Source organism: Helicoverpa zea, chromosome 11 (assembly GCF_022581195.2).
Source record: "Helicoverpa zea isolate HzStark_Cry1AcR chromosome 11, ilHelZeax1.1, whole genome shotgun sequence".
Lineage (NCBI taxonomy): Eukaryota > Metazoa > Arthropoda > Insecta > Lepidoptera > Noctuidae > Helicoverpa > Helicoverpa zea.
The window spans coordinates 4,258,494-4,278,088 of record NC_061462.1 but is presented as its reverse complement, the minus strand read 5'-3'; the positions used below and the strand labels follow the sequence as shown (position 1 = coordinate 4,278,088).

The 19,595-nt window shown below is 35.6% G+C and overlaps 1 protein-coding gene across 1 annotated transcript in view; it reads left to right on the top strand.

The window, feature by feature from the left end:
* LOC124634535 (suppressor of lurcher protein 1-like) overlaps positions 1-19,595 on the top strand; it is a 375,250-nt gene that overhangs the window by 279,506 nt on the left and 76,149 nt on the right. Inside the window, exons 8-10 of the mRNA XM_047170146.1 lie at positions 7,120-7,208; positions 12,878-13,000; positions 14,323-14,394. Of these exons, the coding sequence (XP_047026102.1) occupies positions 7,120-7,208; positions 12,878-13,000; positions 14,323-14,394 (284 nt within the window). The remainder of the gene's footprint in view (positions 1-7,119; positions 7,209-12,877; positions 13,001-14,322; positions 14,395-19,595) is intronic.

The following is a 19,595-nucleotide window of genomic DNA, read 5'->3' as shown; positions in this document are numbered from 1 at the left end:
GGACGAGTAAAAACATTCTTTATCCCTTCATTGATATGACACTTGTCTCCGACGTCAGAAAAAACTCCTCAGCTTTATATACTCAGTAATTTTACGCCAGACTTTAAGATAGAAAACAGATAGGTACCTACAGAGGTACCTATAATATCACGTATAACATTTCTAAATCGGTACAAACTAGCAGGATCATGCATATGCTAATGATTATTTGTTTATACCTAAACAACGGATGTCTGCGATCTGACCGTCTCAAACATAACATAACCCATATCGCTCACTCGGCTTTATAACTGGGTCAACCCGAATAACTTCCATTTCATTTACCTACCTTTGCCGTTATAAGAACAACCTGTAGCTAGTTTTTCTAACAATTGATGGGGCTGCGTTCAAAACGTATAGGTATAACGTGATTGAAAAATATGTAGCAAACTTGGTTAGTTTTTTTCTGAGCAGAATATACTATTTTTTGGAATAGTAAATAATAATTCAACAGTCGGTGAGTCGTGAACATGATTCCCAAATACATGTTGGCGGACATACTAAAACACACTGGTCTCTCTAAATTATATTATATAGATTATTATATAGATAGATATGAACACCGATTCTTTCAGTAGCAGTATGAATTATCATATTATAATCAACCTCCCAGAAATCCTAACAGCTTATAGAAAAAAAAACATGAATAATCCCGATTACCTAATACATAAATATCCCAATTTTTTTTATTTTTTTTGTTTTTCAACATATTATTTATATTTTTAAATATTAGATTACAACAAAAAAAAAGAAAAAAAAAACATTTAAAAATATAAAAAATAGATGGCCACCGATACCGGGCACAGGGTCCAAGGTACCGGTGGTTAGGGTCCCAGAGACAGAAACCTCCTCACAATACGCGCCGTATCAAGGAGTACTGCCTTCTGAATCAATCCCTTGATCCAGCCGCCCAACGAGAGCCTCCTGAGGTGTTGGTCGAGGCTCTTGGCTATTAGACCATTGGCCGTAATGACAATCGGCACAATAACAGCCGTGTCGACATCCCACATGGCGACAACCTCGTGCGCTAAGTCAAGATATTTTATTTGTTTCTCTTTCTCAGCTTTCACTAGGTTCTCGTCATGCGGGACGGTGACATCGACTATCATCGCGCGGCGCGCTAATCGATCTATCACCACTATATCAGGCTTATTGGCTGCAATAGTCCTGTCAGTGATTATAGATCGATCCCAGTACAACGTGATATGGTCCTTTTCGATAACTGGGTCGGGCGCATACCTGTAGTACGGTACCTCAAGATCTACAAGTTTGTATTGCAGAGCAAGCTGCTGGTGGATGATCTTGGCCACTTGGTTATGCCTGTGCAAATATTCACCGTTAGCCAAACGAGAACAACCAGATATAATATGTCTGATAGACTCACCCGGATGGTGACATGCCCGACATATGTCAACCGTCCCGTCTTTCATAATATACCTCCGGTAGTTATTCGTCAGGATAACTTCGTCCATAATTGCACATACAAACCCTTCGGTTTCTTCAAATAGGTCACCAAAGCGTAGCCAAGCTACGGACGCATTGAAGTCTACATCAGGGCCATGAAGAGCCCCGAAGAAGCGTCCGTGTAGCTGTTTGCTCTGCCATACCCCCTTGCGATCATGGGTAATTAGCACCACAGGTCTGCGCCAGTTCTCATTTGCCAACGATAGCGGGGTGAGTCCTTTGTCCACTGCTACCATATCACGATGCATACCCACGTCGCTTTTGAGAAGAATATGTATATCCCAATTATTATTAACATTTTGCCTTACCCTTTCGACTGCGAAAAGCTCCAACACGCCAAAAACATTTCCCCCTTTAACAAGTACTAACTGATAAACTATAACACAATTAAAAAATAAAATTAATAGTATATTCCACCGCCTTGGGCGTTGACAACGACAAACCAGAACACCTTGTAAAGGAATTTGCTCAAGCTAATCCATTTTAGGGCGGCACGTAACTGAATTTAGTAGCGCACGAGTTAAAGGAAAATTTTAACGGCTATAGTCAACGTGGTAACGGCCGGTTCACACATGTCTCCGTTTTATCGTGTACGTTTTTTTTTCGTCGATGGCGTATGTAGTTGTATGAGTGACTTCACACATGGCACAGTATTCTGTATACAACTACATACGCCATCGACGAAAAAAAAACGTACACGATAAAACGGGACAGTAAAACGGAGACATGTGTGAACCGGCCGCAGGTAAATAATGCAGCGTTAATTTTGTGTATGTACGGTTGACCGCCCTTAATTTTGTTATGCTTTTAGGGCCAAAAAGTGCTTTTAGGAAGTCATATGGAGTCACCAATATTGAGACTGTAATCTTTTTGTATTGGTAACTTAAATTAACATTATAGCCACAGAACATAATACTCCCATTGAGTTTCTTGCCCGTTCTTCTACCTACATAAGCCGTACGTTGTGATATCACTCACTAGCTTTTGATGTTGCATTTATAGGAGACTGTATTAGGTGTATTTTAAATCTAGGGTTTTGATCAGACACAAAAGTAAAAATTATGAAAAACAAGAATACTTACTGACTGATGTTTGAATTTTTTAAAGTAATTTGTTGAAAGATATGGGTACCTATCATATACTTTTGCACTCGATATAGGAATTGACCAGTCAACTGAAATGATTCTCAGAATTGACAAACCGCATTGAATTTCATATCTCAATACAAACCGTCTACCGATCCATATTCCTAGCTTCGCTCCTTAACATACCTTGACTAAACTAAGAACATTCCGAGATAGGAATTCCGTAAGTCCATCCAATGGAACTTCCCTTACTAAATGTTAATTCAACTAAATTATTCCTAGTGTAATATTATGTGAGCTGTATTATATAATTAACTGTGTAATCTTAGGTATTATTATGTAGGAATGTCTCAATTGGGATATCTCATGAGACTTCGAAAGTTATGGGGGCTGACGTTTTGTTACTGATATTTTCTTTCTCATTTAGTTTTGCTTTTTAGCTCACTTTCATATTTCATATTTTATCAGGCTTAAAAAAAGTTTATTGCGATATTTTTCCAAGTTTTATGTTGACGATGCTACCACACATATCATCATTTACTCAGTAATAAGTTCCTGTTTACACGCACACTCAAGCAATTAGGTAAACGTATTTTCTTTCTTTCTTTTATCTATGACAAATTACATTTAAGCAGCTTCATCAATTTCCCATTCAAATACCGAGCGCTTGAAAGCGCAAAACTCCCTTTATTTTTAATGTGGCCAGTTCTCGGTTCACTGCAGCTAGCCAACACTTAATCTTAGCAATCCTTTGAGCGGTTTTTCACAGAGCTTTAAAGCTGGATACCACTATCAATTTGACCGATAACATTCTTTAGTACCTCGTACTTTCACCGCTACTATGATAATATTATATGGTAGCTTTTGGTATTTCACCGTAACATTAATAAGAACGTTTTCTTGCTAACAGATATTTACCGCTTCCCATAGCTTGAAGATTTTTTATCTATTTACTGGCACTTTTATTATATTGGAAGACTAAGGAAACAATAACATTGACAAAAACAACTTGAAAGAATAAAATACGTGTACCATAATGAAGATAGGTCTATAATATCGTAAACAAACGTTTTGTTTCGGCAAAACAATTTACTGCAATAAATGGGCAATAAACAAATAACTCTCATCGAATTTAGCAGTCAACACTAAGTTAGAGCACTTCATAAATAAAACAAAGCACTCAGAGTCCCTAATAAAATTAAAACTACTAAAGAAAGCTCTCGTTACGAGTAGAACGCAATAAACATATAATTACATAGCTATTCTGTCTGTCTGTCAACATTACATTAGCATAATGACGAGGCTTCCATACATATTGCTTATAACGTCTTCATTGAATTACTCTTAAAGTAATTCAATTACTTATTTCTCTTCTAGCTTAATGGATTGAGAACATTTTGAACTGTATCCAAGTTCGGGTCTTGAATATAGGATTTGTTCAGTTTGTACATGCTGGAAGCATTTATTTGACTAAACCGAGTAGGTATGGCCTATTTTAGACGTAGGTATAAAAGTGGGAAGGCTGGTTTGATTTAAAGCCTCTAGTTCAGGAATAAGTCTTTACATTTTTCATTTATGTCAGTAGATAAAGTACCAGTATTTTACAAGGAGCGATTGCTTATCTGACCTCCTCAACTCTATTACCTAGGAAACCAATAGCCCTTAGTAAGACTGATTGTCAGACTCTCCCGCTTCTGACTACCCGTAAAGACTGCCAAAGATGACCTTTATCACCTACGTAACTTCTATATTACGTCCACAAGATTTAATAATCTCAGCTCAATAAGTATTTCGTTACCAACTTACATAGAACCTCCATAATTCTTCTCAAGATTCAAGCTCAGCCAATAAAGCAAACACGACAATTTGCCGTAACGAGAGTGTTTTCCATAAAATGTATGAAGCTTCCACATCATGTACGTCAGGAGCAGGAGCCGACGATATATTACGACAGGCTTTCGATTTCATACGGAAACTTGCCCACGGAAAAAATGGGAATTGCTTTTAAGTGACACGGAAAAATATTGTAGAGCATACCTACGTTTTTTGGTAATACCCTCTTGTTTTACCTAGAACAAAATTCTATTTGAAACAAAAGAAGCACTAGGTTTTGCCCTACACAGACATTTGGTAGAACATGATGCAGAACTGATGGCCGTTTGAACAGACTAATGAAAGAATCTTCGCGGGTCTCTAAATAAAGTAAACGATGCTCTTTTAGGCTAGACTAGCTAACTAGTGGATGATATCCAATTGGTAAAACATAAGCAAAACTTAATAAGAAAGAGCTACGAGTTAAGAGTTACTATGAACTTATGTCCAGTCCAGTACTAGCAAGTTACACTATTTACACAAAAATCACCATAAAACTTTTTTTGTCAAAAACACCGACGACATCCCAAAATTAATTACAGCCCTTGAGTGTCAACCAACCAGTGCTTACTTTAAACGCTTATTAAAACCAGTGGTCATAACGCCACAGGGGCACTATTTAACCATAAATGCCGTGTTAATTATGTCATTCCGAGGAATATCCCGCCACGCAAACCGCTTGACCACTGGGACTGTGACCACAGCCCTATAAACTATTTGTGGTCACAATATTGGTCACAAGTAGAACGGAGGTAATTTAAAATTAATTGAGATATATTTATTAGGGTGTATTAATTTTTATTACCATGACTGATTCGATATGATAATTACGATTATACTTTTAAACTATCCCTTTTTCCGAGGGAACTACTGCCCATAACAGGGTAAAGTAATAGCCCAGGGATGGCGAACCAATGGCACGCGTGCCCGTGGTGGCACGCAGCTAAATAATTTGGGCACACCATTATTTTGCAAGTTTTCAATTGAAATTATGTAACACTAGCTTCTGCCAGCGACTTCGTCCGCGTTAGAGTCGGACTTTGTGCAAAGAGAGGAAGAAATAATAAACACCAGCCCCTCCAATTATCTAAATCTATGCGTACTTTCTGCTTCTTTAAGTAATAAAATGTAAACTATTAATAATTTGTAATTTGAACGAATATTTAAACACAAAAATAACTAATAGATACCAACCTATTTTATAAAATAACAACAAAAGAAAGTTAAAAATAAATTATTTAAAACCTAAAAGTCGCGCAATAAGGTTCAACGATCTGAACGTTTATTCGCATCAATCGCACCAACAGCCAAATATTGTATGAAGCTCGCGTAGCCACCGCGCCGCGAGTCGCGTCGAGCGCGGCGACCGTTGCACAAAAATGATCCTTATAGCGTGCGTGATTCAGTATTCACGCGCGGTGGCTTATTACCGTTTTTCATGTATAACTTTGGTGTTTCTTTACCGATTTAAATTATTCTTTTTTTAATTAATAGATAATACTGTTAACTATGTTTAATTAGTGTGAGTGAGAGTGTTATAAACGAAATAGTAGACAAATATAATCAGAAAGCTCCGAACTGCTAAGCTACCGAGAGTTTTACGTGTTATTGTGAGTCAACCATAAAAGATAGACATATGCTGCCATGGGATATTTTTTACATAATTTTATGAAGAATATTTCCGTCGTACATGGTTTCCGTGTAGCTGTAACCATTAAGGCTGCACACGCGACGGAAGCTTAAAATATGGAGTAACTTCTCCCGTTTTCCCAACATTTACTTTACTGCTCTGCTCCTATTGATCGTAGCGTGATGGAAAGTATCCTATAACCTGCCCAGGAGTATGAAGAATATTTGTGCCAAGTTTCATTAAAATCCGTCCAGTAGTTTTTGTTTCCATAACGAACATACAGACAGTCAGACAGACAGACAGACAGACAAAAATTTTACTGATTGCATTTTTGGCATCAGTATCGATCACTAATCACCCCCTAATAGTTATTTTGGAAATATATTCAATGTACAGAATTGACCTCTCTACAGATTCATTATAAGTATAGAAAACCACGTACTCGTGCATTCAATCAGATCACTTGAGAACTATTTCCCATATCTTGAACAGAGCCTATTTTATTAAGATATCTGAGCGCTAATGTTAATTTTTTTTTTAAATTTTCGAATCAAAGACAAGTCTATTCTTCATAATCTTTTACCTTTTCATGTTAACTTTTTGTCATAAAGGCACGCCTCTATAATTTTAGTTATGTTTTTTATTTGATTTGACACGCAAGTCGATAAAGGTTCGCCATCCCTGGTATAGCCTATGTTGCTCAGGAAGAGTGTACCTTCCCAACAGCGAAATAATTTTTGAAACCGGTTCAGTACTTTGGAGCCTTTAGGGTACAAACAAAAATCTGATTCCTTTTTGTTATATTGATTAGCCTTATTAAACGTCACTTGATAGGACGGCACACGAAACCATTATTGCACATCCCATCTCGTCACGACTGAATTTTTGTAAAGCAGCTACAAAAACAAAATCGCATCAAAAATTACAACTAGCCATATACATTTCATACTCCACTTTTACAGTTGTGTCCCAGTTTATACAAGGTGTTGTTTATTTGTGTCGTATTAATACAGTGTGTTTACATTTCAGCTGCCTGCGTCGGGCTGATATCATCAAAGTCTTTGATGGCAGAGACACTAACTCCCCGACTATTGCAATGCTGTGCAACGAGCTTACAGGTACTTTTGTTTTAGTTTGTTTATGAGTAATAATGTGTCGGGGAATGAATGACTGGATTTTAGAGCTGCGATCGTAAAATATGAGCATCACAGTGCATTTTGCTACCTATATTGAAACCATAAGACAGTGAAAAGTAGGGGCTTATTTGGCCTTACTGCTAATAATATGGGAACATGTACTTAATGGTTTACATTCAATTTCGTGTTATGACTGTCATTCTGTAAAAGCGACTAGACTTACACATAAATACAACCACACAATCGCCGTCCATTTTAAAATCAAATGGTTGCAACTTTCTTCCATTCTAAACATTACACGGTACCAAAGACCCAGAAATAACTAAACTCTCTTAACGTTTATTTCCGAGCATTTCTACAAATATCATAACAAGATTTTATTTCTTGACTTCCCGACACACAATACTAATCTAAGTGACGTTGAGAAATCGGTTTGGAGATCTAATTTCACGGGATGCGCCGATGCGGGACATTGCATTGCTCCGGAGCACGGGATTCTTTGTAGCTTTACACTCCTATGCACTTATGGGACAAACTGAGTTTTCAGGCTGGCACCGATCTTGTAAATGTTATGCTGTGAATGAAATATACAGCTATGTAAAATATTTTAGTATAGAGGTTTTTGATGCGGAGATGTGGTGAAAGCCTAACCTACCTAGCCGCACATAATACGAAAACAATACATGGTAGTGGGAAAAAACCTCAGCACAATTTCGTTTAAAACCAAGAAACCTTTCAATTAGAAATGGATTAAAAACCGTGCACAACTCTTTCTGGAAGTGAACAAAGTAACAACTTATAGCGATATAGTAAGAAAAGACTTTATTATCTTTAGAAAAAAAGCTTGTCAAAATATTCGCAAGAGACCAGTGTCGGAAAAATTTGGCATTCATAAATAATTCACCACAGTTTTCAGAAGTAATTTCAATAGTAAGCCTAAGTAAAACTTAATTCAATAAGAAACCAATTTCCTCTGAATGGGTAGGTATTAAGATTTTCTTAAGCAACATTTGGACCTTGATCCCTTTAGATTAGGTAAATAATCTTCAAGGACTTATTTGGAGTAACAGTTTATTTTATAAAAAATAAAATAAATATATATATATATATATATATTTTTTTTTTATAGTATCAATTTCTATGTAAACGAAGCTTCATTCATACCCCTTATCATTAAAATATCAATGATTTTAAGATACACTGAGATACATATATTATGATATGTGGTGTCTATGTGACTGCGAAACCTTATTCACTAAAGCCAATTTACTTCTATTCACTAACATTAATGTTTTTCACTAAGCCCTATATAATAAAATAACTCTTATTTAGATACGCCTACTGAATAGCGCTATAGGAATTAGGTAAATTACAAGTATTACAACTACAACAGAAGAAAGCAGCGAAATCGTTTGATATACCGGTAAAGATGTTTTGTGAACAGTTGCGCTATCGGGTACCTTGCAAAACCGATAGAAATAAATGAAAACGCATTGATACAAAAGTACTTCCTAGCCTATCATCTAGGATCTCTTCTCCATGAAATTCGTCAATATAATACACAATTTGTACAAGTCCTCCTACCAAGATTGAAGCTAGTTTAGTATGTATGCTCCTCACATTCGTATCGGCTGTTACCTAGCTTCCACGCCGTCCAACAACTCCTTTTTTGAATGAATAATGTCGCGTCAAAGCAGGACTGACTTCAGGATCAGGGATGGCACATCACTATTCCTTTAGAAGTTCTCTGCAATATTTCTGATTCTGTTTTTCTTTTTGATATCAGGTTGGTAAAAACTTCTGGGATGTAGGCTATCAAGACATGAAATATCAATTTTCATATTGTTGTGTTTTTTATCCTGTTTTTATACCAATAGAGTTCCAAGACTATTAGCTTGCATCATTCGAGACAACCATTCATGGAAACCGGTCCTTATCAGCTTGATTCTCTTACAAATCTATTCAATAAAAAATACAACTAAAAAGAACTGAGTGCATTTTAACATTATCATAAGGCAATCCTTACTGATAATATGAAACTATTCTTTCCCGGAATTTTAAACCAGCCAATAGCAGCATTTCATCTAAAAATTAGCAGTCAATTACAGTAGAATAGCACTGCAATCGTCGAGAAGCGTCGACACGAACCATCCAGGCCATCAATACAATTTTATTCATACTATTAAAGCGTTGGCACCCCTACTGGCAACGTACTCGCCCCAATTCCGTCCCACTGTGATTGCAAGCGAGACTATAGCCTAATTTCCCGGTTTTACCTATTCAAACAATAGCTTCTCTTCACTTCTATTCCAGCTATGAAATATCCTTTAATCGAAAATTAACAAATATAATTTATCTTGTCAGCGCCCCGTTCAAAGGATTCAGTATTAAATTAATTATCTACAGGCGCAAATATTCAGCAATTTGTGGAATAATAGGATTGGGAGCACTGGGTTCTTAGTGCTTATGAATTGATAACGAAATTAATTTCTTGATTCGAAATCTTTTTCTGTATTCGTCGTAGATTTTTTCTTTAAACCAATTAGGTATAATTTAGTTCAAAATGTCAATGCGATACGTATAACTTCTCTTACATTCAAAACTTAATAAGCGGATTTCTTATTATAGCAAATTATGAAATATTCTATACCCAAGTTCCACTGTGTTCTATCTTCCCATATATCAATACCACTTTACCAATAATGCTTTAGATGCTCAACTTAATTGAGTGCCTAAGTAAGCAATTCCATATGTCTCAGTAATTATCCATATACGAAGCTACTAATAAACATCTAAGTGATAAGATATCATAATTTGCTCTTGACATTAATGGAATGTAAACAGGACCCGAACCTTGGACCTTTATCCATAAGTCTTAGTAATGCAGTTTATTGGAATTGTTTATCTGAAGTTGCTAATACCGAGAATACGGTATTATCACGTGTCAATATTGATTTAATTAAGCCACGTATCTAATGAAAAAGTCAGAGAAAAAACTGATCATAAAAATTGAGAAGGCAAACTTATGATCGAAATTAAAAATAGAAACGCTCTTTAAATAAGGCTTATAGCAGCCAACAATGATTCGTATCCTATTCTATCCTCAACCATAGATAAACCATCCTGCTAAAGTCTGGCTTAGGAACGAAGAAAGCAAACTATCTGATACAACAAAATCGAAACTGCTACTTAATGTGTTTATAAGTAGATATTTATAAGAAAACGAACTTACCAGTACATAGAGATATTTAATATCAGCTCACTGTTCCTATCTAAAGAACCCTTGACCTATGAGCATTAGATATAATGTACTGTATTAGTAATAATATACTAATCTACTTACTTGCTTCTATGAATTCTAATCCGATCTCCTTATTCCCGTTCATTAAGCTTTTTTCGTGCGGAGTTTACTGAACCCGAAAGTCAGCAACAATGAGGATCTTTCTATCCTTAGAGCGCTCATCTCTTCAATACAGTCCCTCCTCAAAAACCCTTTGTAACAATGAGGGATCCGAGATGTTATTCAGTACATGTTACCTACATCTGTTTCCGTAGAATATAACAAATATAGGACGTGTATTACACGGATGTGACGTGTCGTAAGAGAATTTCGCCTCTCAAAGAAGACGGATCACAGTCCATACAAAATTGCCCCACGTCCTATAACAATGTGACGTATCTCATAAAAAAGATAAGAATGTTTAAAAAAATATAGCATACTCTCTAATTCTTTTTTTTTACACCTTCATACGAAAAAAATGCTTTAAAAATTGTTCAGGCGCTGTTATGAAAACATCGTTAATAGGACTATTTATGGGCTATTTTATTAAATTATTTATTTGTTTGATAGGGTATACCTCACAGGTGGTCCCATAATCATCAGGTCAGGATCTGATGATGGAAACCCTGAGAAATCCAGGGCAACTTTTTAAAGTTGCAGCCATACGCAGGATAAAAACTTGACTATAAGGTGTATGTCTTATAACACTATGTAACAGTGAAGATTTGGAGATGACCTGATGATGGAGACGAAAGAAGGTCCAGGGAACTCGACAACTGAATATGTAAACTACCTCGTGGTTGGGCTTATATTATTTGTATTGAATAAACCTTTGCAACAGTGAAGGTTTGGAGCTGATCCGATGATGGAGACCAGAGAAAGTCGAGGGAACTCTACAACTGAATATGTGAACTACCTCAAGAGTCGGTGTCTAATGGATGTACCTAAGCCGATGCCCTAAAGAATAGTTTTTTTTTTTTGCTTTTCAGTGTTTTTGGGAGTCGGTTTTATTTTATTGTAAAAAGTTTTTTTTTTTTTTTTGGCTTTTCAGTGACAAGCACAGTTGTCACTATCCGCATAAGTGGAAAGTTCTCATTAATACGAATAATATAAGCCCAAACACGAGGTAGTTCACATATTCAGTTGTCGAGTTCCCTCGACTTTCTCTGGTCTCCATCATCAAGTCAGATGTAAACCTTCACTGTTGCAAAGTTCTATTCAATACAAATAATATAAGCCCAAACACGAGGTAGTTTACGTATTCAGTTGTCGAGTTCCCTCGACCTTCGTTCGTCTCCATCATCAGGTCAGCTCCAAACCTTCACTGTTGCATATTGTTATAAGACATACACCTTATAGTCACGTTTTTATCCCGCGCATGCCTGCAACTTTAAAAAGTTGCCCTGGATTTCTCAGGGTTTCCATCATCAGATCCTGACTTAATGATTATGGGACCACCTGTGAGGTATACCCTATCAAACAAATAAATAATTTAATAAAATAGCCCATAAATAGTCCTATTAACGATGTTTTCATAACAGCGCCTGAACAATTTTTAAAGCATTTTTTTCGTATGAAGGTGTAAAAAAAAAGAATTAGAGAGTATGCTATATTTTTTAAAACATTTTTATCTTTTTTTTGAGATACGTCACATTGTTATAGGACGTGGGGCAATTTTGATCCATCTTCTTTCGACTATGCCTGGAAGTTCCTTTGATGCCAAATCCGAAATTTTGTGACGTTTCGAAAATCAGTAATGCCATTCTTTTGTTGAATTTTCAACGGAATCTTACTGGAATGGAAATTTTATTTTAGCTCCGCACCAAGAGTTGTGTTGGAGCCCAACGAACGGTATTGGGGATTTGCCGGGTGATATATTTTCAGTTTAACTTTTCATGGCTCGGGACTGTAAACCGTTAATACATATTAGAGTGCACTAGCGGAGATTCGTTAAAGTTTGGCTTGGAAGTCGGTCACAGCTATTTAGTCCCCAGAACTGAAACTGGGGCCTATAACTTAGGAATTGAATTGAAGGGATTATCCCTTTCAAGTATACCTTCTAAGTTTTAGGCTTCTGGACTAACTTTATGAGTTCGTCATCTTGTGTGGTTTGAGTCGTGTACTAGTCTTTTCTCCTCCGTGGTCGTGTATAATTCAGCCCAGACTTTACTGTGGGATCAGATCGGTCCTTATCCATTAACGAAGTTCCATATGAGTACCTACTATCCCACTTGTGTAAACCAAGGAACTGGTTAACTTTTGAAACCCTTATGATTGTGACTTCGGATGACATCTATTGTATAAAATACCCTTTACTCACCACTTATATTAAACTCACCACTTATATTAAATGAATACTTCTATGTTCCAGGCTACGAGGTGCTGTCAACGGGTCCAGCTCTAGTCATCCAGTTCACTGCCAACTCCGCAACGCCAGGCCAGGGGTTCGCAGCCACATTCCTGTTTCAACCGCCCCCTGATTCAACTGCTGCTGGTTTGTAAAACAGACAATTTCATTCGATTGAGTGACGTTAATCGACAGTCCTGTAGCTATCTTAAACATATGATACTGGAAACTATCTATTATTCGCGAGAATTGTTACTCATACCTAGTTAGTAAACTTGTCCGAACTCCCTTACAAACAGTATAATATTATTTTAACAACCAAATATCAGGAAACTACCAATACCCAACTAACTCGATAATTAGTTATATCAAGTCAAAGTCATCTATCAATTTGAGATAGGTATGCACAATGAACATTGTCAACATTGTGGTATAATTCCAAGCCGTCATTGTGCCCACTAATGAATGAGAGCAGTTCAAACTATATTGGTTAGTTCAACCTCAAGTTACTCCGAACTAGATGCGAACTTAGACCCGCAATTTGCCCAATTAATATTGATCTCTATTCAGTTTTGCATAGCTTCTAATGTTTGTGGAAGTCGGTTTAATGTTTCAACGTACATTTTAGTCATCGTCCGGGTTAAAATATCAGCTTTATGTCTCATAATTTTAATTTGGAATGTGAAAAACAATAGTACAAATCGTAGTAAAAATATTTTTTTCTGAAAAATTATGGATGAACTTCAAAATTATGTAATTCATATATTGTAATCATTATGTGCATATTATGACGATCTTTAATTAATTCATAAAACTACCTAATAAAAGCTTTTATCTAAAAAAAATTTGGATAATACCGTAAAAATTGGACTGAAAAATTTCGTACCGAGTGACTCGTAAACGTGTCGTATCCAGTTAAATTTGCGAGTGCCAACATAGGTAGGTCTTGGTACTATGAATAAGAATTTGGCGGTTCTCCAGACGACCCCTGGTACCGCTTATTTAGATTGCAATCGCAAGTCTCACCTGATAGTGTTGCATAAGATGCAAATATCTCATAAAACTGTCTACCGCAAAATGCTTTGAATAAAATATTTTTGACGATGTGATTCGGACCGCCTGTAAAATAATTTATTAATCCTAAATCTGTGATTGAAATGTAAATGATTATCTTTAATAATAGATATAGTAGCTACACCCTTTGTAATAATGTCAAAACCGTACCCAAAGCTATTATAACTACAGAGATTAATTTAAAATAATAATTTTGAATGAGTGAACATACCCTCAAACGTTTTATGTGCCAGCGCCATCTAGCAAATCGTGTTTGAACTACTCAGTCTGTTACCGTGCCAAGAAGGAAAATGCGCTTGCTAGTCTCAGTTACCTTATTGGTTATGTATTTCCCTCACGTTGCATAGATGGCGCTGTTTTAAAAATCATATTTTAAACCAAAGTATTCGTTTCAGATTCTGATCGACTACTTAAGCTGAGTTTTGGCAAAGCTTTCGAGTCTCTGGGGCCCGAAGTAAGCGCCACAAGTAAGTACAACCTTCTTTCGCTATTACTAATTCAGTGCTGTTCAATATTACATAGGTAAGTGCGTGCAAACAGCCTACCTACGTAAAATAGGCTGTCTTATTCGTGCCTCTGGGATTTTTATGTTTAACAGGCCCTACAATTTTATGCGGATGGATATTGATAACATTTATTGGATTGATACTGCAGGAACGAGATATAAACAATACTTATATAGTTATTTTTATGTGACCTGACCTGAAATCAGTTAAAGCAAGCAACACAGCGATAGTCAGCTGTTTAGTAACTTAAATAATAAATACCTACCTATGATTATTGTTTACATAAACATTAAAGGAAACTAGAATAGTGGAGCTTTCCTTTGTAATCACTGATTCTGATTACCAATCAGAAAGGTAATCAGGCGCGTGAACGATTCGATCGTCTTTGTAATTGAATCAAACCCAATGGTACAATTACCCTTAGATCTATGAACAGTCTCTGGAGATACGCGTAGAATCTTGACTTGTATTATGAACGGAACATAGGTAATACCTACCTACCTTTTAATACGGGATGTTGTGAACCATTCAACATTGTTAAAGAAAGTAATTCAATAGGTATGTTTCAAAATACTTACCCAGTCGCGATTGTGTTGTGAAAACTGGCTTTTGTACAGACCAAACACGCAAGGTCCTTTCCAAACAAATTTTCTTATCAGGTTTTCAATGAGATATAGGTAATATATATATAGATATAATATATCTCATACGGAACTACTTTCTTCTAGGAAGTAAGCCAAATTTCATTCAGGAAAAGTATTGGTACTTAGGTAGTTAACAATTTTCTGTTTTATTGAATTTTTGAACTGTAGGTGAAGCAGAATAGCGCGTATCAGACGCTTACTATGTTTTGTCTAAAGCCTCTTCTGCGCGTTCAGAGCCGCAGTAACTCATTTGAGCAATTTCGCATTTTCAACAGGAAGTGTATCTAGTTAAAAAAAAACTGCTTTACAAAAAGACTCATTATTTCCTATTATACCTATAATGACTCGTCTTTTTATACTAGGTACTGCACATGTATCTATGTATGTATGCTACCTCAACACGTTTTCTCCTAACTAAGGCATTTAGTGCAAGTACACAATACTAGAGAAGCCGTGCTCCTCATTAAGAGGATCGATAGTTGCATCCCTTTGTCGAAAGTCTAGAAACTGGAGCATTAAATGTAGGTACTCGTGGGTACTATTTTTATAGGGTTTGCTATAGTCTCAAGTAATTGGAAGCATTTTATTTACTAGACAATTATGTATGTCAAGATGAATTTTCAAATTGACTTAAATTTTGGGAAGACTACTCCACGCACCTCAATCATTGATAAGTTAAAGCCCATGTCCAATTTCATATCGATCAACAAATACTCAACATAGAACGGCACTATCCTAAACTTATTTTAAAACCCCCCGAATTCCGCCACAATTCACCAAAAACGTCAACATTTTAAATTCCAATCCAATACAAAAGCAGTCGCAGCAACGGCCTTCACGAATAAACATCCGACTGAACTCTGACGTCACAACAGTACGAATTTACGAATGCATCTCTCTGCAAGTAACTGCGCCGCATAAAGTATACAACGTCGCTTTAAATAAATAATCAAACGAGCTGCAGTGGCCAGCGTTACTCACACCGGGAATGGGGGCCAAGGATTTGTGGCTCAACAACAGTCTGAATCTTTTATAACTCTTCTTTTAGGTTTTTTTAAAAGAGTTCCGCTGTAGAACAATGTTGCTACCCAGTGATTGACTGAATGGTAAATGATGCAGGTAAGTGTGTTCGATTTTGTTATTGCAAGTTTTCTCGAGAGTTATACGTATTGATGACTGCGATTCTTCTCGCTGGAGTGGTGGAAGTTTCTAGAACCTATTTTAAAGTAAAAGGATTAACGGAGAGGTTTTTGTTAGAGGAAAATGTTGGGTTGTTATTTGTTCGAAAGGATTTGTAGGAAGAAGGTTTGTTGAAAGGAGAGATAAACTTAAGATGGTTTGAAAAAATATATATTGGCCGCAGCCACCATTCTCGATCAGTTAGATAAATAATTGCAAAGGAATCTGTTTATGGCGCCTCGTTGAAACTTTGAAGTCAATAGAGACCAAACTAATGCGAAATTTCACTTAACTTTACACATACCTATTTGCAAAGGAACTAAACCTGTGCCTCCCCTTTGATTATAACTTAAAGCCTGTAATCTCCACACAGAACCTTCACCTACCTAACCTGATTATCCACATTTCACTGTAAAATAGTTCAGTAAAGCTAACATCTAAAAGCTTTTATATTCGGATATTGCATTTTCCCTAAATAAATGAGAACATCAGAAACCGTTCTCTTTTGGGAGTTGAGAACTTTAATCTGCAAGTGGCTTTAAATATTACAATGAACTGCAACAGAAGATAGGTGAAATGCCGACGTCTCACCACGCCAACGCTTGGAGTAGGTAGCTTAGGATAGCTTCACACAGATGACAGTGGCTGTGAAGCGACGAGCTGTGTATACTGACATAACTGACGCTTTGGTTTTACTGGATATAGTCACGAATAGAAAGTACTTATTCATTTTTATTTATTTGTTTATTTTACTAATCAAACAGGATGTCAGTTTTGGCGTGGCAATACCTTTTTTATAAGAAACCTTATTTGTGCTATTGCTCAATAATATCTGTCTCTTGCTGGAAGAAACCAGAATGTTACGGTTTTATAGAGAGTGTCTATGGAGTTTCTTGTCCGGTTCTTCTCCATAAGACCCACTCTTTGGAACTGTTCACCTAGCTATAGACATTTATTAAGTGCCTGTATCTTATAGGAAATTTGATTTAGATTTGACGCTTAGATACCTAGTTTAAGTTGATCTTTAATATTGAATTTTTGTACACCGTTGTAGCTCTTTGTGTGAACCCAGCCTAACATTGTAGTGCTCAGACGATATAGTTTTAGTTAATTCGCTTCGCGTTATGAATTTTAGATTGAACGTCTGGAAAGATGAGATTTTAAAGTACCCACTTACTTTATTTTATAGCGTTTTTCTTTTTCATTAGATGTGTATTTTTTCTACTTTACAAATAGGTGGAATACCTACCAAAAAAATATATTTTAGAGCAAATTTTTAGGTTTAATCTGAATACCTCCTGTATAGTATTATTTTTATAATACTGTAAATAAGTCGGTATACTTTTGTTGAAGGTAAATTAAGTCTCCCAGAATAGTATTTATCTTACAAAAGATAAATTATTTCTATTTTTAATGAACCACTATAGAAACAAAGATAGTTAAAATCGTTATAATTAAATTAAAATGTTACCTAGCCTGGCACTAAAACTACAGTGTACAGCCAATGAAACATTGTCTTGTTTTGTTCCCAGTTTTCTTTTGTGAATAACGAACAACGTAACCTACGAGTACCTAAGTAGGAAATAATTCAAAGCCTTAACGATACGATTTTTTATGAAAATTGTAAGTTAGCCATTTGTATTTCTGATTGCTTAATAATAAATTTTAGATACATAACATTATAACTTTTCTAAATACTAGAATAACGTGGATGTGCTAACAAAGAAAAGGGTAAAAGTAAAATAATAACTAAAAATAAGAAAAAAGCGGAAAGCTTCGAAAGAAATGGATACACATAGGCGGCTCTGATATTTGCAAATCGACCAAGCGATTCATGTTTTTTTTTTTCTGTAATACCTACGTCCTACTGCTTTTCGAACTATTGGTAGGTACACCTATACTAAACACATGCACTAGTCACAACTATCTTTCTTGGTTACTGTAGTTTAAAAAAATATAAAACCAATCAATCGATCTGTGCTTTCAGGGAATTTTCCAATTTATTCGCCAAAATTAGGTACTGACAAAATTCCTAGACTCAAACAGAATTGTAACATCACAGTTTGGCCTTCGCCTTGTTAAACCGTCCATACATTTATCCAATTTAATTTTAAATCTTTATGGAACTTAATTTTATAAGAGTTCAGCCTTTTCAGTTCTACTCATAAGTTTTAAAATCTTGTGATTCAAGCAAAACATTTTACTTTGGAAGTGTTCTTAACTCCAACGACTGTAAATTAAGTTATTTGCGCCGTGTAAACAAGTATTTCTTGCCTTTGAATTGAAATAACTTAGTTCGGAACTGGGAACTGGGAATGTTAGATAAACGTCACGTTTCTAAAAGTATAGAAATGAATTTCGCTTGAGTTATGAATAGAAAACTACACTTGAGAGACAGAATCCGAGCTACTTTCAAAAACTTATCAACTATGTCTAAGTAGATATCAGGTGCTTTTATATTACCTGCCAGGAATTGAATGGGGGGTAGTATTGCGTTTATAGATTACAATAATAAAGATAAATAATTGACTATTTGTCATATTTTTTCATACAAAAAAAATACCTACGTATAAATTTGACTTCATTTATTAGTTTAAAACCATCCAGTAGAGTTGCGCGTTGCCACTCTTGCAGAACAGATAGAAAGAGATAGCAGTTGTTTTCATTGACGAAGCGACACTATGCGCGTAATTTATGAACCACGTTATGCAGAGTAGAACCAATGTAAATTTAACTTGTTTAATGTCTCAAATTGAATTGACTGTTCCGGATCACGAAATTTCTTCACTATTGTAATCTATAAACGCAATACTACCCCCATTCAAGTCTTGGCAGGTAATATTAAAGTACCTTATATCGGGTCTGTCGTTCACAATCACATTAAATTATATCACATATACTTTATGATATTCTATGACGAATTGTAAAAAAATTAACCTAATCCATTCAGTGGTTTAGCCACAGGAGTCATTTTTCGTTTTTATAATTTACAACATCATGTGTAAAGCAGAGATAAAGTTAGGAGTATCGAATGTTTTGATCAGTTGACAGCTGTCAGTTTTCAAGGGAGAATTACAGTTGTTTGTAATGACTGACTTTTATATGGTGTTCTAATTTTCTCACATTTTTATTCTATTTACTTTGTTTGAAAAATTCATTTTTTTTTATTTTTACGTATTTTTCTTTTTTCTTTGTGTTAATGGACATATGTTAACCAGTATATTAACGCATTTCATTTAATGTGATTATGAACGACACATCCGATATAGTTAACACATAAACATAAACTAAGTAGTTTATGTAAAATTATGAAAAACAAGGTACAAGTTTTTATAATTT